We start from the raw sequence: 27,221 nt of genomic DNA, 5'->3' as shown, positions 1-27,221 counted from the left end.
AACGAAATGCAATTCAAGTAATTGAAGCGTCGTCGGTTAATTAGTTGTTTAATAACAATAACAACCCTTTTTTCTAAGAATGCTGATAATCAGCTGTGGTCAGGTGGTCATTACCAGGTTATGATGAGGTCTTAACTATGACCAGTAGGCTGCATAATATAGCACATAATATAGTGGTCAGAATAATGATCAGCTGGTAAGATAGGTCACTATTATCACCAACTGGTGGTCGTAAAAAAAACGTACTTTTCAACCAGTTTGCGACCAGAATAAAACTTCCTAAAAATACGTATTTTCAACCAGGTTTACCCACTGGGGTCGTTCTCCCCAGTTGTCTTTTCTCCACACCTTTTGGGGTTGCCACTAGTTACCACAGCCACAAAGTCAAAAGTGTCGAGTAAAAAAATCAGATCTAATTTTTTAAAACATTTTTTAAAAACGGTTAAGGTTAGGTTTAAAATCAGATTTTAAAAATATAAATGTTTTAGGGTTTAGACATTTCTACTTTGTGGCTGTGGTAACTAGTGATGACCCACTTATTGGCCCTTTGGACTTTCCATACTTGGCATTGAGAAGTAAAGTGAAACGTCTGCCTGCATTTTACGACATTTCGCCGTGCATGTGATTTGCATATCGGATCATGTAAAATTCCAACTCTAAAGTGCCAATGATTGCAGAAAATAGTCAGCTAGAGTCGTTATCAATCGGTAGTTTTTGTTGCTGTGTTTATCTTGTTCTTTCTAAACCTGACCACACTGCGCCTGGTGTGGAGAGAGGAATAGCATACCGTAGAAAGTAGAATAGATATGCAGTAGCAACAACAAGCCTTGGCTCGTGTGAGATGATGGGATTTTTATTTTCTTTGAATCAAATCTAACCAAAACCTTCAATTGCTACCTGCAAAAGCAGACAAAAATGTTATTTATAGAATAGCACACCAGACTTCGTTGGTTTGCAGCCTCTGGTTTTACCCACACCCTTTCTGTTCGGATATATAACACATCAGAGAAAATGGCGGAACTTGAGAAGGAAGGACTGAACCAAACAATGCAGGAGAACCAAGATGAAGATGAGCCCCATTATACTGATGACGCTAAGACAAGCAAGATGCAAGACGACGCAAGTTTCGAGGAAAAGCTAATTGGAGAGGTCAGAAGGTACAACAATTTGTACAACACCTCATTGAAAGACTATAAAGACTTCACAATAACCAGCAACAGCTGGAAGGAGATAGCCCAAACTCTGAGAGTAGAAGAACAGATTTGCAGGACGAAATGGAAGAAATTGAGAGACAGATATGTCAGACTGAGGAGGAAAATTAAGGGGAAGAGTGGGGATGCAGCATCAGGAATACAAACACAAATACTCACCACGCTGTCCTGGCTGTCTGGCTTCATTAAACACAAGGAGACGAAGTCAGACTATCCACAGGTAAAGATACTACTTCTACTGTCAATTAACCTTCTCTAACCCAGATCACTACCCAGTGGGCAAAACCTGGTTTTGACAAACGTGTTTTTTTTTGTTATGACTTTTTACTGACCAGGGTATGATGTATTTTACTGACCACCATATGACCAGTTGGTCATAATTATGGCCACTATATTATGTACTGGTCATAGACCATCAACCTGGTAATGACCACTTGACTACAGTTTATTACATACTGTAAAAAGTATTTCAGTGGAGTAAGTTGGATAGTGAAAGTTTGATTATTCATTATATTTCTATTTGTTTCCATAGGCACCAATGAAAGTTTAATTCTGCAAAATATTCTTACATTTAAAATAGATAAATAAATTGATATTTTTTTTATATATTTTTTTTGCATATCTGCATACAGTAATTGTTTCATAATTCTGCTACAGACTAATATCTATCCTACCCTGCCTTCCAAGGTCTTAGAAAGCCAAGTTAACAAACAGATTACCAACCATTTAGAATCCCACCGTACCTTCTCCGCTATGCAATCTGGTTCCAGAGCTGGTCATGGGTGCACCTCAGCCACGCTCAAGGTCCTAAACGATATCATAACCGCCATCGATAAGAGACATTACTGTGCAGCCGTATTCATTGACCTGGCCAAGGCTTTCGACTCTGTCAATCACCACATTCTTATTGGCAGATTCAACAGCCTTGGTTTCTCAAATGATTGCCTCGCCTGGTTTACCAACTACTTCTCTGATAGAGTTCAGTGTGTCAAATCGGAGGACCTGTTGTCCGGACCTCTGGCAGTCTCTATGGGGGTGCCACAGGGTTCAATTCTCGGGCCGACTCTCTTTTCTGTATTCATCAATGATGTCCCTCTCGCTGCTGGTGAGTCTCTGATTCACCTCTACGCAGACTAGAGGTCGACCGATTAATCGGAATGGCCGATTTAATTAGGGCCGATTTCAAGTTTTCATAACAATCGGAAAACGGTATTTTTGGATGCCGATTTTTATGATAAAAAATATATATATATTTTTTTACACCTTTATTTAACTAGGCAAGTCAGACACATTCTTATTTTCAAATAAATTCATTAAAAATCCTACAATGTGATTTTCTGGAATTTTTTTCTCATTTTGTCTGTCATAGTTGAAGTGTACCTATGATGAAATGCAGGCCTCTCATCTTTTTAAGTGGGAGAACTTGCACAATTGGTGGCTGACTAAATACTTTTTTGCCCCACTGTATCTCACTGGTCACCCCCAAAGCCAATTCTTCCTTCGGCCGCCTTTCCTTCCAGTTCTCTGCTGCTAATGACTGGAACAAACTGCAAAAATCACTGAAGCTGGAGACTCCTATCTCCCTCACTAGCTTTAAGCACCAGCTGTCAGAGCAGATCACAGATCACTGCACCTGTACATAGCCCATCTGTAAATAGCCCTTCCAACTACCTCATCCCCATACTGTATTTATTCATTTCTTGCTCCTTGGCACCCCAGTATCTCTACTTGCACATTCAGCTTCTGCACATCTACCATTCCAGTATTTAATTGCTATATTGTAATTACTTCACCACCATGGCCTATTTATTGCCTTTACCTCCCTTATCTTACCTCATTTGCACTCACTGTATATACTTTTCTTTTCTTTTATTGTATTTTTGACTGCATGTTTGTTTATTTCATGTGTTATTCTGTTATGTGTCGAACTGCTGTGCTTTATCTTGGCCAGGTCGCAGTTGTAAATGAGAACTTGTTCTGAACTAGCCTACCTGGTTAAATAAATGTTAAATAAATTCAAAAAAATTAATTAAAAATAATTCACCCACAAACATGCATAGAAGGACTGGGACACAGGTTATATAAAGGCCCGTTGTTTTATTTTATTAATGATTAATAAGAGTGGTGTTAAGGGGTAGGATCCTCAAGGACCTCTGAGCACAGAAGGCGATCTGGAGCGTAGTGACCTTGAAAAGTGGTGTGATGTCTCAGATCTGTAGTGAAGAAAATCAGCACATTACAACTTTATCATTTTGAGATTTTAAAATAACTAGAAAAGTACCTTCCTGAATAAACTTTGTAGACTCGGCTGGCTAAAACTATTTCCATGGTACTAAACTCAGGAAAAAAAAGAAACGTCCTCTCACTGTCAACTGTGCTTATTTTCAGCAAATTTAACATGTGTAAAATTAGAGGTTGACCGATTTTATAATTTTTCAACGGCGATACGATACCAAATTTATTGGAGGACCAAAAAAATGCCAATTAATCTGCCGATTTGTGTGTGTATATACAGTGGGGAGAACAAGTATTTGATACACTGCCGATTTTGCAGGTTTTCCTACTTACAAAGCTTGTAGAGGTCTGTAATTGTTATCATAGGTACACTTCAACTGTCAGAGACGGAATCTAAAACAAAAATCCAGAAAATCACATTATGATTTTTAAGTAATTAATTTTCATTTTATTGCACAACATAAGTATTTGATCACCTTCCAACCAGTAAGAGTTCCGACTCTCACAGACCTGTTAGTTTTTCTTTAAGAAGCCCTCCTGTTCTCCACTCATTACCTGTATTAACTGCACCTGTTTGAACTCATTACCTGTATGAAAGACACCTGTCCACACACTCAATCAAACAGACTCCAAGCTCTCCACAATGGCTAAGACCAGAGAGCTGTGTAAGGACATCAGGGATAAAATTGTAGACCTGCACAAGGCTGGGATGGGCTACAGGACAATAGGCAAACAGCTTGGTGAGAAGGCAACAACTGTTGGCGCAATTATTAGAAAATGGAAGAAGTTCAAGATGACGGTCGGTCTGGGGTCTGGGGCTCCATGCAAGATCTCACCTCGTGGGGCATCAATGATCAATTTCATCAAGGATCTCATCAGTCTGAAACATTTTAAGAAAGAGGATATCAAAATTAGACAGTAGTTGGATAATAAATGTTTAACTCATCTCTAAAGGGTAAAGTTGTGTTTAAGCCTCCTTATAATATTCAAACAACTTTTTCTAAACACACCACTCCATAATCCTGAGGACCTTGTCCCGGACAGAGGTTCCCCCAATTGAGGACAGCTTGGCAGTCTTAATTAGTTTTGCATTTACCTTTTCTTTTTTTCATGTGTAAAGGGTCACAAACAAGTCACAAGGTCCGAGTCCCCAAAAACATCCTATACGTGCAATGACTTGTTCAACAAAATCTTTGTCTATTTATTGAGGCTACCTGACAGCCCTTTTCATTATTTTGTCAACAACACATTTTGATGACGTAATTGTCAAAAATAACATCACATGGACTATGTACCAGTCTTAAGGGGCATGAAATCAGCATGGCAGGTTGACGTGCTCAATGTACATTTATTTACAGGTGAAAGCGCCATATCATACAAAATATACAAGTAGATTTCCCAAAAGAAATAGCCGCAGGCAGGTTAAGATTGATACAATCTGAACGGACACAGGTAGAGAGCAAGACTGCACAGCCTCCCCTTGAGAAACCAAATAGAATCTTTCTAACAAGCTCAGAGGTACATACAGTGCATTCGGAAAGTATTCAGACCCCTTACCTTTTTCCACATTTTCTTACGTCACAGCTTTATTCTAAAATGGATTAAATCGTTTTTCCCCCTCATCAATCTACACACAATACCCCATAATGACAAAGCAAAAACAGTTCATTTGTATTAACTGATATCACATTTACATAAATATTCAGACCCTTTACTCAGTACTTTGTTGCGCCTTTGGGAGCGATTACAGCCTCGAGTCTTCTTGGGTATGACGCTACAAGCTTGGCATACTTGCATTTGGGGAGATTCTCCCATTCTTCTTTGCAGATCCTCTCAAGCTCTGTCCGGTTGGATGGGGAGCGTCGCTGCACAGCCATTTTCAGGTCTCCAGAGATGTCCGATCCTGCTGGGCCACTCAAGGACATTCAGAGACTTGTCCCGAAACCACCCCGCGTTCTCTTGGCTGTGTGCTTAGGGTCATTGTCCTGTTGGAAGGTGAACCTTCGCCCCAGTCTGAGGTCCTGAGTGCTCTGGAGCAGGTTTTCATCAAGGATCTCTCTGTACTTTGCTCCTTTCATCTTTCCCTCGATCCTGAATAGTCTCCCATTCCCTGCCCCAGAAAAACATCCCCACAGCATGAGGCTGCCACCACCATGCTTCACCGTAGGAATGATGTCAGGTTTCCTCCAGATGTGACTCTTGTCATTCAGCTCAAATTGTTCAATCTTTGTTTCATCAGACCAGAGAATCTTGTTTTTCATGGTCTGAAAGTTCTTTGGGGTCCATGTGCCTTTTACTGAGGAGTGGCTTCCATCTGGCCACTCTACCATAAAGGCCTGATTAGTGGAGTGCTGCAGAGTTGCTTGTCCATCTGGAAGGTTCTCTCATCTCCACAGAGGAACTCTGAAGCTCCGTCAGAGTGACAATCGGGTTCTTGGCCACCTCCCTGACCAAGGCCCTTCTACCCCACGATTGCCCAGCCAGCTCTAGGAAGAGTCTTGGTGGTTCTGAACTTCTTCCATTTAAGAATGATGGAGGCCACTGTGTTCTTGGGGACCTTCAATCCTGCATACATTTTTTTGGTACCCTTCTCCCGATCTGTGCCTCAACAAAATCCTGTCTCGGAGCTCAACGTACAATTCCTTCAACCTCATGGTTTGGTTTTTGCCCTGACATGCACTGTCAACTGTGGGACCTTATATAGACAGGTGTGTGTCTTTCCAAATCATGTCCAATCAATTGAATTTACCCCAGGTGGTCTCCAAGTTGTAGAAACACCTCAAGGGGGATCATTGCAAACAAGATGCACCTGAGCTCAATTTTGAGTCTCATAGCAAAGGGTCTGAATACTGTTTTATTTTATAAATTTGCAAACATTTCTAAAAATCTGTTTTTCGCTTTGTCATTATGGGCCATTGTGTGTAGATTGAATAAGGCTGTAATGTGGAAACCGTCTAAGGGTCTGAATACTTTCTGAATGCACTGTATATGCACTTCCCAGCAAACATGACCCCATTCGGTGGGCACGGGCTAGCCCACACAAAGCCCACCCGACACAGGCTAGCCCACAACAAGCCCAACTCTGACTAGCCCACACTAATCCCACAACAGCCCGACGTGGGCCGAGTCGGGCTTGGTGCGGGCCGGCCCACTCCACTGCCAAAAGGGGCTGGCCCACACCAAACCCAGCATGGGCTAAAGGCGTCTGCCTGCTTCTTGGACGATACAGATCGGTGGAGTCTATTATTTTGTGATGTTTTTGTTAGTTTTTGACTTCAGTGAGGTTTTTTTCGTCTGGGCCACACAATTTTTTCTAGAGGCAAGCTGAAGTTCGGAGCCGATGTCGACGCCCTTTTGTCTGGGATTGATCAACTGTAGGGATTCATAAATAAAGTCTTTGTCATTCAATGAGAGACGACTCGTTTTCATTAGCATTTTTTCATTGAAAAATACTGCACCAAATATCTTAAATGTAAAATTGTGCGACTAAGATCTCTTTGGCAAAAATGTCAAAATTAATGACAGATTTTTTTGAGTTATCTTAGATTAATTTGGACTATTTTGAGGTCTCTCAAAATGGACAAACAGTACTATTGCTGCTTTTTTCTTGTTTTTCAAGCAAAGGTCTTTTATGGGAGTATGCACACTGGTTCAGTTCGACTAGTCGAGTCCGGCTAGGTGCCAGTCGAACTGTAGCATGCTGAAGCCTTGGCCCACACCAAGCCCAGCTAGAGGCGGGGGCTCATTCTAATATTTGGGGGCATGGTTTGCACAACTGTTACTGAGGGTCGTTCCAGTTGAAATATTATGTTGTGTGATACCCAATTTTTGGATCTTGTACACTGCAAATTATGACGTTTTTAAAAATACTTAAATAAGTGCTTGTGACACATCTGAAACCTAACAGTTTCTCACTTTAAAAATATATGTAAGATAGTAACAACATGGTTGTCTTTCTGATGCAATGTATCATATTCCCTAAAAACCTAAGGCTTTTATGCATTTAATTCAATTGTAATAAATACATTCCTATAAAGAAAAACCCCTGAATGAGTAGGTGTCCAAACTTTCTACTGGTACTGTGTGTATATATATTTTATAACAAAACAGGTGGGGTTCACAACGGAAGCATGGAAATGGTGCACATAGAACATATCTACCTCTTCTTAGACTTGCTTTGAATGAGAGTGACATGTCAACTCACATTTCTATGTGAATTTGGTTGGGTCGACCAAAAAGTTACATATTGCAGCTTTAACAAAAAATATAAATGCAAGCTTCATAAGTAAATAATACATTTCAAGCAATTTTGACATACCATGCTAGTAGGCCTAACTGTTGCTTGATGCCCCATTGCTTGCAAAGTAAACGGTTAATATTCTTGATCACTGAACCATTTTTGGAGCTGCATATTTATTTGTTATGGCAATCCTCTCTTCCTACAAATTGACGTTTGCACTGCACCCAATCCAATAGCTGTACAGCAAATCAGCAATCTGTTCGCTAGCTCACTGGACCTGTGCTGGGTTTTCTGGTCCAATCAGAGGACAGAGTGTGTTTCAATAGCCAATCTGTTGCACATTTTGTTGCTAGGGTAATCCACCGAGACTCTGCCACAAAATTTGTTACAAAACCTGGCCAGATAATTTCAAGTCAAAGTCCCAGGTCTTGAGGCTCCAAGTCAAGTCTGGAGTGATTTTATATCAAGTCGAGTCTCAAGTCATGTCACTAGAGTCCACAACTCTGGCTATTACAAACCTAGCTCTTACCAAGCTGATTAGTAGGAATCATTAGACATTGAAGGTCAGAGTATCAAATAGAGGGGTGGTTCTGTTTTCTCCTCTTGCTGGGATGTGGCTGAAAAGGTCACTGGTAACCGAGTGGGTAGCCATGCACTGTTGGAGAGGCCATGCATCAGGTCATTGACATGTTTCAGGAATTGTAAAGACTGAGACGAATCATGATGCACTATTACATAAGGTATTCACTAATTTAGACATAGCCTAGCATGTACATGGATTATGTTGCCCCTCAGCAATCTGGCAGTCAGGCAGACCGAGAGTGAGAGCAAAACATATCTACATTTCTTAGTCAGCAGGCTTGATAAATTCTCTTCTCCTTCCCATGGTTCTTTCCTCCATTATTCTATCCAAGCTAGCAGACTCCTGCAAAAACAGAGAATCAATAATTACTAAGGGCATTTGAGGTAACATAAGAATGAGTGTTGAGGGGGAGCAGGCATAGGCTTATTGTATTGTCAAATACAAAATACACAAGGATCCCTGATGAATCAAGAAACACTTAACTTCCATATTGGGGGGGTACACATTTCAAGAACTAGGCGAGCTCACTGTCACACACAATCAATGTTTCTTATGTGTATTAATCAACCATCTCGCTCTCTCTCTCACACACACACACAGCTAGCATGACACAATGTTGACATGATGACAATATTTTCTATAAGTTATTGTGATCATCTCTAGACCAGACCTGACTGCCCTTAACCAGCACAAAAACATCCTGTGGCGTTGTGCATTCGCACCGAACAGCCTCAGTGATATGCAACTTTACACGGAAGTTAGAAACCAATATACACATGCAGTTAGAAAAGCCAAGGCTTCTTCAAGCAGAAATTTGCTTCCTGCAACAAAACCCCCAAAAAGTTCTGGGACACTGTAAAGTCCATGGAGAATAAGAACACCTCCCAGCTGCCCACTGCACTGAAGATAGGAAAGTCTGTCACCACCGATAAATTCACTATAATTGAGAATGTCAATAAGCATTTTTCTATGGCTGGCCATGCTTTCCACTTGGCTACCCCTACCCCGGTCAACAGCACTGCACCCCCCCACAGCAACTCGCCCAAGCCTTCCCCATTTCTACTTCTCCCAAATCCAGTCAGCTGATGTTCTGAAAGAACTGCCAAATCTGGACCCCTACAAATCAGCCGGGCTAGACAATCTGGACCCTCTCTTTCTAAAATGATCTGCCAAAATTGTTGCAACCCCTATTACTAGCCTGTTCAACCTCTCTTTTGTGTCGTCTGAGATTCCCAAAGATTGGAAAGCAGCTGCGGTCATCCCCCTCTTCAAAGGGGGGGACACTCTAGACTCAAACTGATACAGACCTATATCTATCCTACCCTGCCTTTCTAAGGTCTTCGAAAGACAAGTCAACAAACCGATTACCGACCATTTCTATTCCCACCGCACCTTCTCCGCTATGCAATCTGGTTTCAGAGCTGGTCATGGGTGCACCTCAGCCACCCTCAAGGTCCTAAACGATATCTTAACCGCCATCGATAAGAAACAATACTGTGCAGTCCACAGGGTTAAATTCTTGGGCCATGTCTCTTCTCTGTATACATCAATGATGTCGCTCTTGCTGCTGGTGAGTCTCTGATCCACCTCTACGCAGATGACACCATTCTGTATACTTCTGGCCCTTCTTTGGGCACTGTGTTAACAACCCTCCAGACGAGCTTCAATGCCATACAACTCTCCTTCCGTGGCCTCCAACTGCTCTTAAATACAAGTAAAACTAAATGCATGCTCTTCAACCGATCGCTGCCTGCACGTGCCCGCCCGTCCAGCATCACTACTCTGGACGGTTCTGACTTAGAATATGTGGACAACTACAAATAGCAAGGTGTCTGGTTAGACTGTAAACTCACCTTCCAGACTCACATCAAACATCTCCAATCCAAAGTTAAATCTAGAATTGGCTTCCTATTTCGCAACAAATCATCCTTCAAATCAAATCAAATTTTTATTTGTCACATACACATGGTTAGCAGATGTTAATGCGAGTGTAGCGAAATGCTTGTGCTTCTAGTTCCGACAATGCAGTGATAACCAACAAGTAATCTAACTAACAATTCCAAAACTACTGTCTTATACACAGTGTAAGGGGATAAGGAATATGTACATAAGGATATATGAATGAGTGATGGTACAGAGCAGCATACAGTAGATGGTATCGAGTACAGTATATACATATGAGATGAGTATGTAGACAAAGTAAACAAAGTGGCATAGTTACATTTACATTTAAGTCATTTAGCAGACGCTCTTATCCAGAGCGACTTACAAATTGGTGCGTTCACCTTAAGACATCCAGTGGAACAGCCACTTTACAATAGTGCATCTAAATCTTTTAAGGGGGGGTGAGAATGATTACTTTATCCTATCCTAGGTATTCCTGAAAGAGGTGGGGTTTCAGGTGTCTCCGGAAGGTGGTGATTGACTCCGCTGTCCTGGCGTCGTGAGGGAGTTTGTTCCACCATTGGGGGGCCAGAGCAGCGAACAGTTTTGACTGGGCTGCGCGGGAACTGTACTTCCTCAGTGGTAGGGAGGCGAGCAGGCCAGAGGTGGATGAACGCAGTGCCCTTGTTTGGGTGTAGGGCCTGATCAGAGCCTGGAGGTACTGAGGTGCCGTTCCCCTCACAGCTCCGTAGGCAAGCACCATGGTCTTGTAGCGGATGCGAGCTTCAACTGGAAGCCAGTGGAGAGAGCGGAGGAGCGGGGTGACGTGAGAGAACTTGGGAAGGTTGAACACCAGATGGGCTGCTGTTAAAGTGGCTAGTGACATAAGAATGCAGTCGATGATCTAGAGTACAGTATATACATATGCATATGAGATGAATAATGTAGGGTAAGTAACATTATATAAGGTAGCATTGTTTAAAGTGGCTAGTGATATATTTACATCATTTCCCATCAATTCCCATTATTAAAGTGGCTGGAGTTGGGTCAGTGTCAATGACAGTGTGTTGGCAGCAGCCACTCAATGTTAGTGGTGGCTGTTTAACAGTCTGATGGCCTTGAGATAGAAGCTGTTTTTCAGTCTCTAGGTCCCAGCTTTGATGCACCTGTACTGACCTCGCCTTCTGGATGATAGCGGGGTGAACAGGCAGTGGTTTGGGTGGTTGATGTCCTTGATGATCTTTATGGCCTTCCTGTAACATCGGGTGGTGTAGGTGTCCTGGAGGGCAGGTAGTTTGCCCCCGGTGATGCGTTGTGCAGACCTCACTACCCTCTGGAGAGCCTTACGGTTGAGGGCGGAGCAGTTGCCGTACCAGGCGGTGATACAGCCCGCCAGGATGCTCTCGATTGTGCATCTGTAGAAGTTTGTGAGTGCTTTTGGTGACAAGCCGAATTTCTTCAGCCTCCTGAGGTTGAAGAGGTGCTGCTGCGCCTTCTTCACGACGCTGTCAGTGTGAGTGGACCAATTCAGTTTGTCTGTGATGTGTATGCTGAGGAACTTAAAACTCACGCTACCAAACATACCCTCGTAAAACTGACCATCCTACCGATCCTCGACTTCGGCGATGTCATTTACAAAATAGCCTCCTATACCCTACTCAATAAATTGGATGCAGTCTATCACAGTGCCATCCGTTTTGTCACCAAAGCCCCATATACTACCCACCACTGCGACCTGTACTCTCTCGTTGGCTGGCCCTTGCTTCATACTCGTCGCCAAACCCACTGGCTCCAGCACCAGAAATACACGATCCTGCTAGGTGAAGTTCCCCCTTATCTCAGCTCGCTGGTCACCATAGCATCACCCACCTGTAGCACGCGCTCCAGCAGGTATATCTCTCTGGTCACCCCCAAAACCAATTCTTCCTTTGGCCGCCTCTCCTTCCAGTTCTCTGCTGCCAATGACTGAAACGAACTACAAAATCTCTGAAACTGGAAACACTTATGTCCCTCACTAGCTTTAAGCACCAGCTGTCAGAGCAGCTCACAGATTACTGCACCTGTACATAGCCCATCTATAATTTAGCCCAAACAACTACCCCTTCCCCTACTGTATTTATTTATTTATTTTGCTCCGTTGCACCCCATTATTTCTATTTCTGCTTTGCACAGTCTTCCACTGCAAATCTACCATTCCAGTGTTTTACTTGTTATATTGTATTTACTTCACCACCATGGCCTTTTTTTGCCTTTACCTCCCTTATCTCACCTCATTTGCTCATATTGTATATAGACTTATTTTTCTACTGTATTATTGACTGTATGTTTGTTTTACTCCATGTGAAACTCTGTGTTGTATGTGTCGAACTGCTTTGCTTTATCTTGGCCAGGTCGCAATTGTAAATGAGCACTTGTTCTCAACTTGCTTACCTGGTTAAATAAAGGTGAAATAAAAAAATAACTCTCACACAGAAAACACACATGCATACACACAGCTAGCATGACAACTTTGACAATGTTTTCTAAAGTTATTGTGATCCTCTATCTCTCACACACACAGAGAACATACACATTTACTGTCATTAACTTAACAGGTGTCAATGTTAACAAGCTACAACCAATGGCAACAACAGGTAAGTGTCATTAGCCAGTTAAGTTAGCTAACTCTAGCTAGCCAATATTTTCTTGATGTTCTTCTCCCCAACAAACTGCCACTTTACTTAATTTAAAAAAGAATGCAGGAAATGAAAGGGCTACCACATATTAGCAGTCAAGTCTTTTTGAAGATGCTTGTGTGTAAATTTCTAAAACTGTTGTTTTCTAGCTCTGTTGTGTAGCCTACCAGGCGCTCTGTCCCAACAGCCAAATGGAATGTTGACACTTGAACAATGCAGGCTACCTGCGTGCAGTGATTCCAATCCAAGTTTTAGCTGGTCTGATATGCCTATCTCCTTACTTGTCTACTAAAATACAATTACTGCATGTGTTATTTGCTTAAGTTTTACGGGAAAATATAAAAGTAATATTTTCAGGGTAAAATTCAGGTGCAATTTATTTATTAATGGAAATAAATGCGCTAAAAATAAGGTTTTGTAAATCCTGGTGGATTGAAGTAAGATATTGAAATAAAAGACCTAGGCCTATTAATCGGGCCGGATTTGTTGAAGTGGACTCTCCCCGAGTACCATTAGACGGAGCACTGAGTAATATGATTCTGCTGGACTCGGGAAGAGTGAGTCCATGCAGAGTCCCCTGAGTCTCAAATGAAATATGCCTGAGCCCAGAGTGTTGACTGGGTACAGAATGCAATGAGACCCTAATCCGCTTTGGTGCGCTTTGCCAGCTGTGGTTTGCCAACTGGGCTAAGCTGAATCATGTAAACCCTGCTGAAAAAGAACATTACTCCAATTTGTATAATTGTAATGATTCTAGTGTCTTATATCCAATGGGTGCATGGCCCAGAAACACTATGCACTTGTTTATATATACTGAACAAAAATATAAACGCAACATGCACCAATTTCAAATATTTTACTGAGTTAGTCAGTCAATTGAAATAAATGAATTGGGCCCTAATCTATGGATTTGGCATGACTGGTAATACAGATATGCATCTGTTAGTCACAGATACCAGGGGATAAAATGTAGGGGCGTGGATCAGAAGACCAGTCAGTTTCTGGGGTGACCACCATTTGCCCAGCAACTCCAATCCCACTCGTCTCCAATTCCACAACCCAACCCTCAGCTTCCCTCAGCCCATCCCACCTATATCTCTACTCACCATAGTGGGGCAAAAAGTATTTATTCAGTCACCAATTGTGCAAGTTCTCCCACTTAAAAAGATGAGAGGCCTGTAATTTTCAACATAGGTACACTTCAACGATGAAAAAAATCCAGAAAATCACATTGTAGGATTTTTTAATGAATGTATTTGCAAATTATGGTGGAAAATAAGTATTTGGTCACCTACAAACAAGCAAGATTTCTGGCTCTCACAGACCTGTAACTTCTTCTTTAAGAGGCTCCTCTGTCCTCCATTCGTTACCTGTATTAATGGCACCTGTTTGAACTTGTTATCAGTATAAAAGACACCTGTCCACAACTTCAAACAGTCACATTCCAAACTCCACTATGGCCAAGACCAAAGAGCTGTGAAAGGACACCAGAAACAAAATGGTAGACCTGCACCAAGCTGGGAAGACTGAATCTGCAATAGGTAAGCAGCTTGGTTTGAAGAAAACAACTGTGGGAGCAATTATTAGGAAATGGAAGACATACAAGACCACTGATAATCTCCCTCTCCCTCCCTGGATCTGGGGCTCCACGCAAGATCTCACCCCGTGGGGTCAAAATGATCACAAGAACGGTGAGCAAAAATCCCAGAACCACAGTGGGACCTAGTGAATGACCTGCAGAGAGCTGGGACCAAAGTAACAAAGTCTACCATCAGTAACACACTATGTCACCAGGGACTCAAATCCTGCAGTGCCAGACATGTCCCCCTGCTTAAGCCAGTACATGTCCAGGCCCGTCTGAAGTTTGCTAGAGAGCATTTGGATGATCCAGAAGAAGATTGGGAGAATGTCATATGGTCAGATGAAACCAAAATATAACTTTTTGGTAAAAACTCAACTCGTTGTGTTTGGAGGACAAAGAATGCTGAGTTGCATCCAAAGAACACCATACCTACTGTGAAGCATGGGGGTGGAAACATCATGCTTTGGGGCTGTTTTTCTGCAAAGGGACCAGGACGACTGATCCGTGTAAAGGAAAGAATGAATGGGGCCATGTATCGTGAGATTTTGAGTGACAACCTCCTTCCATCAGCAAGGGCATTGAAGATGAAACGTGGCTGGTTCTTTCAGCATGACAACGATCCCAAACACACCGCCCCGGCAACGAAGGTGTGGCTTCGTAAGAAGCATTTCAAGGTCCTGGAGTGGCCTAGCCAGTCTCCAGATCTCAACCCCATAGAAAATCTTTGGAGGGAGTTGAAAGTCCGTGTTGCCCAGCAACAGCCCCAAAACATCACTGCTCTAGAGGAGATCTGCATGGAGGAATGGGCCAAAATACCTGCAACAGTGTGTGAAAACCTTGTGAAGACTTACAGAAAACGTTTGACCTCTGTCATTGCCTATAAAGGGTATATAACAAAGTATTGAGAAACTTTTGTTATTGACCAAATACTTATTTTCCACCATAATTTGCAAATAAATTCATTCAATTCCAGGCCTCATCTTTTAAGTGGGAGAACTTGCACAATTGGTGGCTGACTAAATACTTTTTTGCCCCACTGTATATCTTTCAACTATGCTGTGATGTTTAACATACAATTTCAATCTATCGAATAGAATCCACAGATTGCGAGTTGAAGATAAATACTTTTATTAAGAGTGTTAGTAATTGACTGACCCGGTCTCTCCAAATCCCCCAACAGTACAATGTCTAGGGTCAATTTTAGATCAATGTTATGCATTTTCAGCCATTCCTGAGACCAGAAACGGGCTACATGAAGGCATTACCAAAATAAATGGTCTATTGATTCTGTATCCTCACAACAAAATCTGCAGAGCTTCGATGATTGTATGCCTAAATATTCAACATTTTGTTGGTGACAAGTTCTACTGTAAATAATAATTTTAGCTGAAAAGCACAAAGTCTTGAATCTTGCATCATTTTACATACCAACTCATACACCCTGTACCATGGAATTGGTACATAAAAATCTCTTCCCAACTATTTTGTAATCTGTATGGCACAGTTGTCAACATCCTGGTCCTCAAATGAAACTGGTATACTTTCCTATTGATGCTATTATTATTCCTCTGCCAGTTTTGATCCTTTATATTGGGCAGACAGACAAGTCCCTACCTCCTTCCGCAGCCACTGCCTACTCCATTTTCGGGGTAATGCTGTCATCAGTTGGTTGTACTCTTGGATTGAGCAGACCTTCCTGTACAATTCTGATAACTCCATGAATGACCTAACTCTACCATTCCAATTTACAATATCATTTAAGAACAAAATACCTTTTTCAAACATCTATCCCATAAATATAGGTATTTTAATAACCAGCACATTTGAGTTCAGCCATAATATTTGTTATCTTTAGAGTGGGATGAAATTAAAATTGTAGCCAGCTCTGCAATGCTTGTTTGAAAAACAGATCCTTTGAAAAATCGAAAATTAGACATGGCAATCTGCAAAAAGGCCATTTTTAAACCATGGATAAGCTTTTCTTCATAATCTTCTTGAGAACTATTTATGGTTCAAGTAAAACTTTTGATTAAGTGAAGCTTTTAGAGAGTGGTTTAGTGCTTTTACATTTTAAGTCGGAAGTTTACATACACCTTAGCCAAATGCATTAAAACATTTTTTCCTGACATTTTAATCCTAGTAAGAATTCTCTGTCTTAGGTCAGTTAGGGTCACCACTTTTATTTTAAGAATGTGAAATGTCAGAATAATAGTAGAGAATTATTTATTTAAGCTTTTATTTCTTTCATCACATTCCCAGTGGGTCAGAAGTTCACATACACTCAATTAGTATTTGGTAGCATTGCCTTTAAATTGTTTAACTTGGGTCAAACATTTTGGGTAGCCTTCCACAAGCTTCCCACAATAAGTTGGGTGAATTGTGGCCCATTCCTCCTGGCAGAGCTGGTGTAACTCAGTCAGGATTGTAGGCCTCCTTGCTCACACATGCTTTTTCAGTGCTGCCCACAAAATTTCTATGGGATTGAGGTCAGGGCTTTGATATGGCCACTCCAATACCTTGACTTTGTTGTCCTTTTTTTGCCACAACTTTGGAAGTATGCTTGGGGTCACTGTCCATTTGGAAGACCCATTTGCGACCAAGCTTTAACTTCCTGACTGATGTCTTAAGATGTCGCTTCAATATATCCACATAATTGTCCTCCCTCATGATGCCATCTATTTTGTGAAGTGCCAGTCCCTCCTGCAGCAAAACACGCTGACAACATGATGCTGCCACCCTCCTGCTTCACAGTTGGGATGGTGTTCTTCAGCTTGCAAGCCTCCCCTTTCCCCCCCAACCATACCGATGGTCATTAAGGCCAAACAGTTCTATTTTTGTTTCATCAGACCAGAGAACATTTCTCCAAAAAGTACTATCTTTGTCCCCATGTGCAGTTGCAAACCGTAGTCTGGCTTTTAAAAAAAAAAATTTTCAACCAGGCAAGTGCGCCACGGAAGTCAGAAATAGCGATATAATAAATGCCTTACATTTGAAGATCTTCTTCTGTTGGCACTCCAAAGCTAATTGTTCGATAATGTCCTTCTTTATATCCCCAAAAACTCAGTTTAGCGCTTCAGTCAATAATCCACCGGTTTCCCTCCTTCAAAATGCATACAAAATGAATCCCAAACGATACCAATAAACTTCTCCATAACAAGTCAAACAACGTTTATAATCAAACCTCGGGTACCATAATATGTAAATAAACCATACAAGTTAAGACGGAGAATCGTTATTGTGTTTACCGGAGATAAACATCAAAGAACGCGCTCTCATCCACACACATAAACACTACAGCCAAAATGGGAGTCACTTAGAAAAAATAGCTAGAATTTGTAGTTTTTCTAGACTGTTGACATCTAGTGGAAGCCCTAGGAACTGCAATATGGGAGGATTTCGCCTCATAATAAACATGACAGCCATTAGAAACAGTGGTAGGCTGACATTTTTTTGGGGGGGATGGTTTGTCCTCTGGGTTTTGCCTGCCATATCAGTTCTGTTATACTCAGACATTATTTGAACAGTTTTAGAAACTTTTGTGTTTTCTATCCAATACTACCATGCATATGCATATCCTAGCTTCTGGGCCTGAGTAACAGGCAGTTTACTTTGGGCACGTTTGTCATCCAAACTTCAAAATACTGCCCCCTACCCCAGAGAGGTTAACAAGAAATTTGTGGAGTGGTTGAAAAACAAGTTTTAATGACTCCAAACTAAGTGTATGTAAACTTCTGACTTCCGACTATAAAACATCCAATTTTATAAATAAAATCCAGTCTTACTTTGTCAAATACAGTGTAGACATAGTTCATGTTGTAAATGACTATTGTAGCTGGAAACTGCAGATTTCTTAAATGGAATATCGACATAGGCGTACGGAGGCCCATTATCAGCAACCATCACTCCTGTGTTCCAGTGGCATGTTGTGTTAGCTAATCCAAGTTTATAATTTTAAAAGGCTAATTGATCATTAGAAAATCCTTTTGCAATAATGTTAGCACAGCTGAAAACTGTTGTTCTGATTTAAAGAAGCAATAAAACTGGCCTTTAGACTAGTTGATTATTTGGAGCATCAGCATTTCTGGGTTTGATTACAGGCTCAAAATGGCTAGAAACAAAACTTTCTTCTGAAACTCGTCAGTCTATTCTTGTTCTGAGAAATGAAGGTTATTCCATGTGAGAAATTCCCAAGGAACTGAAGATCTCATACAACGCTGTGTACTACTCCCTTCGCAGAACAGCGCAAACTGGCTCTAATCAGAATAGAAAAAGGAGTGGGAGGCCACGGTGCACAACTGAGCAAGAGGACAAGTACATTAGTGTCTAGTTTGAGACAGACGCCTCACAAGTCCTCAACTGGCAGCTTCATTAAGTAGTACCCGCAAAACACCCGTCTCAACGTCAACAGTGAAGAGGCGACTCCAGGATGCTGACCTTCTAGGCAGAGTTCCTCTGTCCAGTGTTTGTGAGGTAGCTGGATCTTTCCACGATGGAGTATGTTGTTCCTCCATAGCATAAAGCTGTTGATACTTGTAGATTTCCTTCAGGATCTCCTTTAGTATCCAGGTTGGCTCTGAACTGCAACCAGTTGTTTACCAATGTTTTTAATGATGCGCCTTTCCCACAAAGACCGTGCTTTCGCTGTTTTGTTTGTAATTAACAGGCTGCTCTGTGAACTCTCGTGTCAACAAAGGCTTTGGTTTTCTATAGTATGTAAAGTTGGCTAGCTAGTTGATAAGCAGCTCATTCTATTCAGCACCTACTGGACTGCTGCATAAGAGAGTCAGACGATGATAACTCTTAATTCAAACACACTGTTCTTTCTAAACAAGTCTGCTCTGGGCTTCAGATACTGACCACGAATAGGAGATTTGATGTGTAATGTAATAAGCAGTAAGTATTCAGTGGTGTCTGTGCACTTAGCTAGCTACCATCCCATAGCATACATTGCACTTGAAGTGTGACTGGCTCGTCCGTGGATGTACGGAGACAATTTCCTATTTTCCTTCCCCTTTTGTTGTCACTCCTGTTGGTCCCCCAAGTGGGGGTTCATGCTGTCTGATTGGGTTAAAGTCAAGTTGTTGGCCACTGACAAGTAATTGCGATTCTACGAGTAGAAATTATAGGTTTGTCGCTACCGGGTTGGCACGCAGCAGGTACTGCTTTTGTTCTTGCAAGAGAAGGCCTCCCTCAGTGATAAATATATATGGCAGTGAGATTCTGTGTGTTTCATGCTTTAGATAACTGGTCAGTAGATCAATCAATATTTCAACCCAAATAGGTATTTTTTTATGACGTCGAAAAGATGTCATAAAAATACGTCCTGACCAGATTTCAACCAGAAAAAAATGTTATTTTATCATGTCATATGCCCACTGGGTAGGCTATGCTATGGGGATCTCTAGACCTAATGAAAAACAATACATTATCATGTTGATACTGCTAGGTATTTCAAATGATTAGACCTAGCTACTACTGTAAAGATGTATAGACCCAAGTTATTTGTTTAGCTAATTATTGAATGCTCTCTATTCTAATTTGGACTTCAACTGTATCGAAAAGTAGACTATTATCTATTACAAAATGAATGTTTTAGAGAACAGAGACGATAGGCCTATTAGTAATTATGACTTTTAAATGTATTTCCAGGCAGAGGAGATGGACACCTCAGAAGACCTGCAAGATGACAACCTGATCAAGCGGGACCACTTCCACAGTTCTAATAATGAACAGCAAGATGGACATTTGGTAGTTAGGAGGAATGTAATATTAGAACGAACAAAATTCAACCAAAGACAACAGGAAGCAGGAGAGACAGCTGATGATTTTATCTCTGCACTTCATTGTTTGTCAGAACATTGCGGTTATGGAGCTCTGCTCAGTGAGATGATAAGAGACAGACTAGTCGCAGGCTTACTTGACAGAAGACTGTCCAAGCAATTACAAATGGACCCAGAACTAACACTGGATAAAGCTGTCACACGCATTCGTCAAACTGAAATTGTGGAAAAGCAACAGGACCTGCCGGAGAATAACTTCAAAACTGCCAGCAGAAGAGAAAATGAAGGCTGTGTGCTTTCATACAGAAAGCATCAATGCCCAGCCAATGTCCAGTGCCAATCAGAGAAGAAGAATCAAAACTCAGAAAGGCTACAACAACCCCAAACAACACAGGAGAAGGAAGAGGAGCCCCTAGATACTGATGACACTGATGGCTTCAGTCCTGGAGGAGAAAAGCCTCACTACTGCGCCTACTGCAGTAGGAGCTTTCAAAAAGTGAGGGATCTTATAAGACACCGACGAACACATACTGGAGAGAAGCCTCACCACTGCCCTGATTGTGACAGAAGGTTTGCTCGATTAGATAAGCTTAAATTACACCAGCAAACACATACCGGAGAGAAGCCTCACCACTGCCCTGATTGCAACAGAGGTTTTGCTCGTTTAGATAAGCTTAAGTCACACCAAAAAAAACATGCAAAAGACAAACAGATTTGTCACTCTTCTGACTGTGTGAAAAGTTTTGTCCTATTGGAGAAGCTTGAAAAACACCAGCTGGAGAATACCTTCAAAGCTACCAGCAGTGCATCCAATGTAGACTGGGTGCTCACACAGCAGAAAACATTCAGCAAAGTCAGAGGGAGTAAAAGGCAGCAGAGTAAAGTACGAGCTAGAGCTCCAGGAAAGAGAACACCATCACATAGCAAAACAGTACAGGAGAAGGAAGAGGAGCCCCTAGAGACTGATGATTCTGATGATTGGATTGAGGGTTTCAGTTCTGGAGGAGAGAAGCCACACTACTGCTTTGACTGCGGTAAGAACTTTAGAAAAGTGAGGGATCTTATAAGACACCAGCGAACACATACGGGAGAGAAACCTCACCACTGCCCTGTTTGTGACAGAACTTTCGCTAGATTAGATAAACTTAAATTACACCAAGAAATACATACAGGAGTGAAGCCTCACCACTGCCCTGATTGTGAGAAAAGTTTTGCTCGATTAGATAATCTTAAATTACACCAAAAAATACATATTAAAGGGGAACATAATGTCACACTGAACCATCAAACTGAAATGAATGTAGACTGTGTGCACACACAGCAGAGAACAGCCAGCAGAGGTAGGCAGAAGAGTAAAATGCGAGCTAGTGCACCAGGGAAAAGAATGGTCCAGTCACAGCCAGGCAAAGACTCCCCTTACAAAAGTTCAGTTCGAAAGAATCAACAGTCAGAAAAACTGCAACAACCCCAAACAACGCAGGAGAATGAAGAGGATCCTGAAGGTACTTCTGAAGACTGGACCGAGAGTTTCAGTACTGTAGAGAAGCCATACATCTGCTCCGACTGTGGTAAGAGCTTCAGACTAGAGAATCGTCTTATAAGACATCAGCGAACACATACAGGAGAGAAGCCTTACGACTGCCCTGACTGTGACAAAAGTTTTGCGCGATTAGATCATGTAAAGTCACACCAAAAAACACACATGAAGGAGGAACGTAATTTCCACTGCTCTGACTGTGTGAAAAGCTTTGTCCGATTGGAACAGCTTGAAAAACATCAGCTAACACACAAGAAAAGTTACATCTGTTCAAAGTGTGAGGAAAGGTTTTCAGACCTGGTTGACTGGAAAGCACACTTTTTAGTACACAGAGAGATCCTCCACTGTCCTGACTGTAACAAGCAGTTCTTGTACAAGGGACTTTTTGAAAGACACAGGAGAACACATTTGAGAAAAAGAGAGAAATTTCTCTGCACAATATGTGGGAAGGAGATTCACAACTTTAAAATACACATGCGAGTACACACTGGAGAGAAACCATATCACTGCACTGAGTGTGGGAAGAGTTTTGCATATACAAAATCGTACAAAACACATATATTAACACATACCTCTGGAGAAAGAGCAACCTATCCTTGTTTGGAATGTGGAAAGACATTTACTCGCATAGATGGCATGGTGAGACACGTGAGGAGGGTTCATACTGGAGAGAGAAATCATCAGTGCGGAGACTGTGGAAAACGATTCTTTCGAAAAGAGTCACTGAAGAGACACAGTCTAGTTCACACTGGAGAGAAACCATACCAATGCTCTGTCTGTGGGCAACGCTTCTCCCAAGATGGAGACAGAAAACGCCATGAGAAGAGGCACTACTCTGGTGTCTCAGATTTCCTCGATCTATAATGCAGAAGTGGTGTTTGGCATTGCAGGAACCCACCCAATGTGATTTCTAACCAGTTGTTCTTTTGCCTCCAGGTGGCCTGGAATTGCCACCACAGACTGTAGAAAAGACACAGACAGACTGTTGCTGATACACAACAAGTCTGAGTATTACTGTTTTCATAGCAGTATTTTTTTAAATTATTTTAAATGTGAAAAGGCATAGTATACTATCAATAGCGGCCATTGTTAAATGATGGGCCTTCCCCATAAGTGGTTTGCAGTCAGCTATATTGTATTAAAGATGAGAATTACAGATCTATAACACACATTTATGTGAATTTGGTCGGGTCGCCTAAGAAGTTACATATTGCAGCTTTAATGTTGATATTTTGATTATCAGGTGGCCCACATGCTACTTTGAAATAATGCCTATAAAAGGTTCCCAACTACAACCTTCAGCGAGTGTATACGTTTGTCTGAAATGTGCTCTTAAGCTGCAGAGGTCAAACAAATTCTCCAGCTGGCTGCCACCTGTGAGGTATCAGCGACCCAGAGTTAGGGCAGGGCGGGCATCTACAGATCAGATGCACCACTGAACGCTACAGACAAAACCCAATACCTTGCTTGGCTACCCATTTACATCGATCCAGCCAACTGACGTTTCTTCTCCACTATGAGTCTGCATTTGCCTTAGATTTCTAGAATACAAACACCATTCTGACCGTTCTGATTGGTCCCAGAAATCAATGGGTTGGCCCAGCGCCAGCCTCCATGATGATGCTATCACTTTTGATACTTTGCATGGATAAGATTTGTTAGACTATCTAATCGCTGATGAATTTGTTTTGTACAATGCTCCTCATTTTGAAGTTGCACAAACGACTTCTAGGATGGCAACGCCTTCAGAAAGTATTCATACCCCTTGACTTATGCCACAGTCTGTTGTGTTACAGCCTGAATTCTAAATATATTTTTTCCTCACCCATCTACACACATTACCCCATAATGACAGTGTGAAAACATGTTTTTTGAAATGTTAGCAAATGTATAGAAAATGAAATGCAGAATTGACACCCCTTTCATATGACGATCCAAATTGAGTTCATGTGGATCCAATTTCCTTCGATCATCCTTGAGACGTCTCTACAACTTCATTGGAGTCCACCTGTGGCTTTATATAGACAGGGTGTGTTTCTTTCGAAAGGTCCCACAGTTGTCAGAGCAGAAACTATACCCTGAAGTTCCAAGGAAGTGTCCATAGATCTCATAGAGAATTGTGATGATGCATATATCCAGGAAAGGGTATTGTATAAAACAATTTCTAGAGTGTTGAAAGTTTCCAAGAGCACAGTGGTCTCCCTCATTGGGAAATTGAAAAAATGCGGGAACTACCCAGACTGCCGAGAGCAGGCCGTCCGACTAAACTGAGCTACCGGGTAAAAAAGGACCTTGGTCAGGGAGGTGACCAAGAATCCAATGACCATTCTGAAAGAACTAGAGTTCCTTGACTGAGGTGAAAAACCTGTCAGAAGGACGACTGTCTCTACAGCACTTCACCAATCTGGGATTTACGGGAGAGTGACCAGACAGAAGCCACTCCTTGAGAAAAAGGCACATGACGGCACCCCTGGAGTTGCAGAAAAGTATGAACGACTGAAAGAATAAGGCAAAAGATTCTGTGGTATGATAAGATCACTTTTACTCTTTGGCCTGAATGCAAAGCGCTATGTCTGGAGAAAACCAGGCACAACTCATCACTCGTCTAATACCATCCCTTTTGTGAAGCATGATAATGGCAGCATCCTGCTATGTGGATGCTTTTAAGCGGCAGGGACTGGGAGACTGGTAAGGATGGCGGGAACAATGAATGGAGGAGCCAGATACAGGCAGATCCTTGACGAGAACCTGCTTCAGAGTGTAAACGACCTTAGACTGGGGCGAAGATTTACGTTCCAACAGGACAATGACTCCAAGCATACAGCCAAAGCAATGCTGGAATGGCTTCAGAACAAGAATGTGAAAGTCCTTGAGTGGCCCAGACTTGAATCCCATTGAAAATCTGTGGAAAGACTAAGATTGCTGTTCACCACCACTCCCCATCTAATTTAACAGAGGTTGAGAAAATCTGCAAGGAAGAATGGGAGAAAATCCAGATGTGCCACGCTGATACAGACATACACGACTAAAATACGGAATCACTGCCAAAGGTGCTTCAAAGCATTGCCTCAGGGGTGTGAATTATGTAAATTAAAGATGTCATTTTCAATACATTTTTAAAAACATGTTATCCCTTTTGTCATTTTGGGTAGATGGGTGGGATTTTATTTAAGTAAAAAAAATTGGGGGGGGAATTCAGGCTGTAATACAATGTGGTCAAGTGGTATCAATACTTTCTGAAGCCAATGTATGTAGTGATGAATAGAGCAGCAGAATTAGGTTCAGGGTGTCGTCATTAATACCTTCATTAGTTAGGCTTTTAAACATCACTCGATGGGGAAGAGGTTCACATTTAAGAGGTTTCTGCTTTTAATCATATTCTTATTTGTATATTGTTATTCCCACTATGTAATACAATCTGCATTGCAAACTAGAATTTTGAATAAAAGATGAGTAGGATGTGTTTACACAGGCTGTCCAATTCTGGGGTGCATTCAGTTATTTCAAAAGGTTGCTACGTTGTGTGACTGTTTGTACTGAATGACACGTTTTCCCAAAACAGTACACACCGTTCTTCAGCCATTCATTACAGTACTGTTTGTTTAATTAAACCACAGATTATCAGTTCTATTGTCAAGATACTCAAGTGGCCACTCTAACAATGAAAATAAATGTCTTCAAAAGTAGAAGGTATTCGGGAGGAGGCAAGATCAGGTGGGGGACCATTCTAGCCAATGAGAGGACAGATGGGGTGGCAGCGTAGCCTAGTGATTAGAGCATTGGACTAGTAACCAAAAGGTTGCAAGATTGAATCCCTGAGCTGACAAGGTACAAATATGTCGTTCTGCCCCTTGAACAAGGCAGTTAACCCACTGTTCCTAGGCCGTCATTGTAAATAAGAATTTGTTCTTAATGGACTTGCCTAGTTAAAGGTAAAAAAAACAAGCATGTTAACAACAGGCACAGCCGATAGTTTTTTCAAAACAATTGCCTGGATGTAACAGTACACTCGTAACAACCAAGGACCTAAGCATTTCAACTGTTATTAGATCAAATAAGCCATTACATTTTGTGTTAACGAAATTCGACACTCATTGCTGGAGAACACAGATTTTGGGCCCAGTTATCCCTCTCGCTTTGCCTCTTCCTGTGCAAGCCCAGCCTTTTAGTAGTAAATCTGTAGTCATTCTCCAGCCATTACTGTATTCTTATAGATGGCACAGTATACAAGAGTATAATCCAAATGTCTTACCAGTAAAACAAACAAAGGAAACACCAAATGACAAGTGTTGTTGGGCTCCTTGATTTTTATTACAAAATATTGATTTCCCACAATTAACAGTACATATTTAGCCAAAACAAAGAACGGAAACAGCCAGCGGTTGGTAATGGATGACTAAGTGTTTACTCCAGAACAGACCACAGCAGAGAAAACAGGAGTTAACTACAGCAGGGGTGGCCAATCTGACCCTAGGCTTTGTTCCAGTCAAGCAGTCTGATTCAACAAGCCCATTAATCATCATTATCATTAGACCGACTAGATGAAATTGGTGTGTTGCTAGAACAAAACCCTGCACCCATAGACCTTTTGTGGATAAGATTGGCCACCCTGAACTACAACATTCTAGTCATATGCCTGCTGCCTTTCAAGTCGCTGTTACAATCAATTTGAGTGATCACGGAACTCCCAGTGCCATCTGTCGCTGATACGTCCCCACCAGTCCTCACCCACACATCCCTTAACTCCACATCATGCTCACAAGGATGCAACGTTCTGAATGTTGTAGAGAAATTAATCCCTATTTTACTACATGACAGAACTAATGTCTGTTTCACATTAAATAAAATGTCGCTCCAGTCCTCTTTGTATTGTCATTAGGAGATTGAATCGGGTCGATTGGCCAAAACCATCTTTCCCTGAGTTTGACACAGGCCATGGACAACTGAAGTCTAAAGCACAGAAACAGAAGGCATAGAACAGGACAAAAACTAATCTCATAATGAGATGAGCTGCTATTTATCAGTGTGGTTTAACTCCTAAGCCCAAACCTCTACCCACAGACTCACAGACAGTTGTTTAAGAAGGTTTCCTAATCAGTGCAAACACGGATGGATAAAAAATATTAGGGGGGGGGGGACTGTTGGAAATGTCAGATTTTTTACAGACCCACACACAAAACACACACCCCTATCATCCACTAACAGTCACCCCATATCATGCCCACCCAGCACCCCTTCCCTATCCCGTATCCTCGCCACTCTCACAACAGAGAAAATACAAATAAATGGAGATCGAATGGTTATTGGTTTGCAATCAGTCTGTCAATGCTGTTCCAAAGGAGAACAGCATTGTCGAACATGGTTCCATCTTTTGTTGCTGCTACAGCCACATCTTCCATCCGCTGGTCTCACAACTCTATACGTGTATCATCTGGGAGAGACAGAGAGCGGGATTAGTCAACTGTATAGGTTTGCCAATCAGTGTTATGTTATG

At 41.7% G+C, this 27,221-nt stretch overlaps 1 protein-coding gene across 1 annotated transcript; it reads left to right on the top strand.

Annotated features, from left to right (window-relative positions):
- Positions 1–563: 563 nt before the first annotated feature.
- Positions 564–25,208, top strand: LOC115123925 (zinc finger protein 585A-like). The gene is made up of 2 exons (XM_029653291.2): positions 564–1,431; positions 20,060–25,208. The coding sequence occupies exons 1-2, from the start codon at positions 1,012–1,014 to the stop codon at positions 22,589–22,591; spliced, it is 2,952 nt and encodes a 983-aa protein (XP_029509151.1). The 5' UTR covers positions 564–1,011; the 3' UTR covers positions 22,592–25,208.
- The last annotated feature ends 2,013 nt before the right edge of the window (positions 25,209–27,221 follow it).

This window comes from Oncorhynchus nerka, linkage group LG2 (assembly GCF_034236695.1).
Source record: "Oncorhynchus nerka isolate Pitt River linkage group LG2, Oner_Uvic_2.0, whole genome shotgun sequence".
In the NCBI taxonomy this organism is placed as follows: Eukaryota; Metazoa; Chordata; class Actinopteri; order Salmoniformes; family Salmonidae; genus Oncorhynchus; species Oncorhynchus nerka.
The sequence above is the reverse complement of the archived record's forward strand: the minus strand, read 5'-3'. Positions and strand labels throughout refer to the sequence as shown.

Bases quoted from the DNA above. Each gene is read 5' to 3' on its own strand.
- LOC115123925 (XM_029653291.2), top strand. From the start codon at position 1,012: ATGGCGGAACTTGAGAAGGAAGGACTGAACCAAACAATGCAGGAGAAC. The intron at 1,432-20,059 runs GTAAAGATACTA...ATGTATTTCCAG, and splicing joins CGAAGTCAGACTATCCACAG to GCAGAGGAGATGGACACCTC.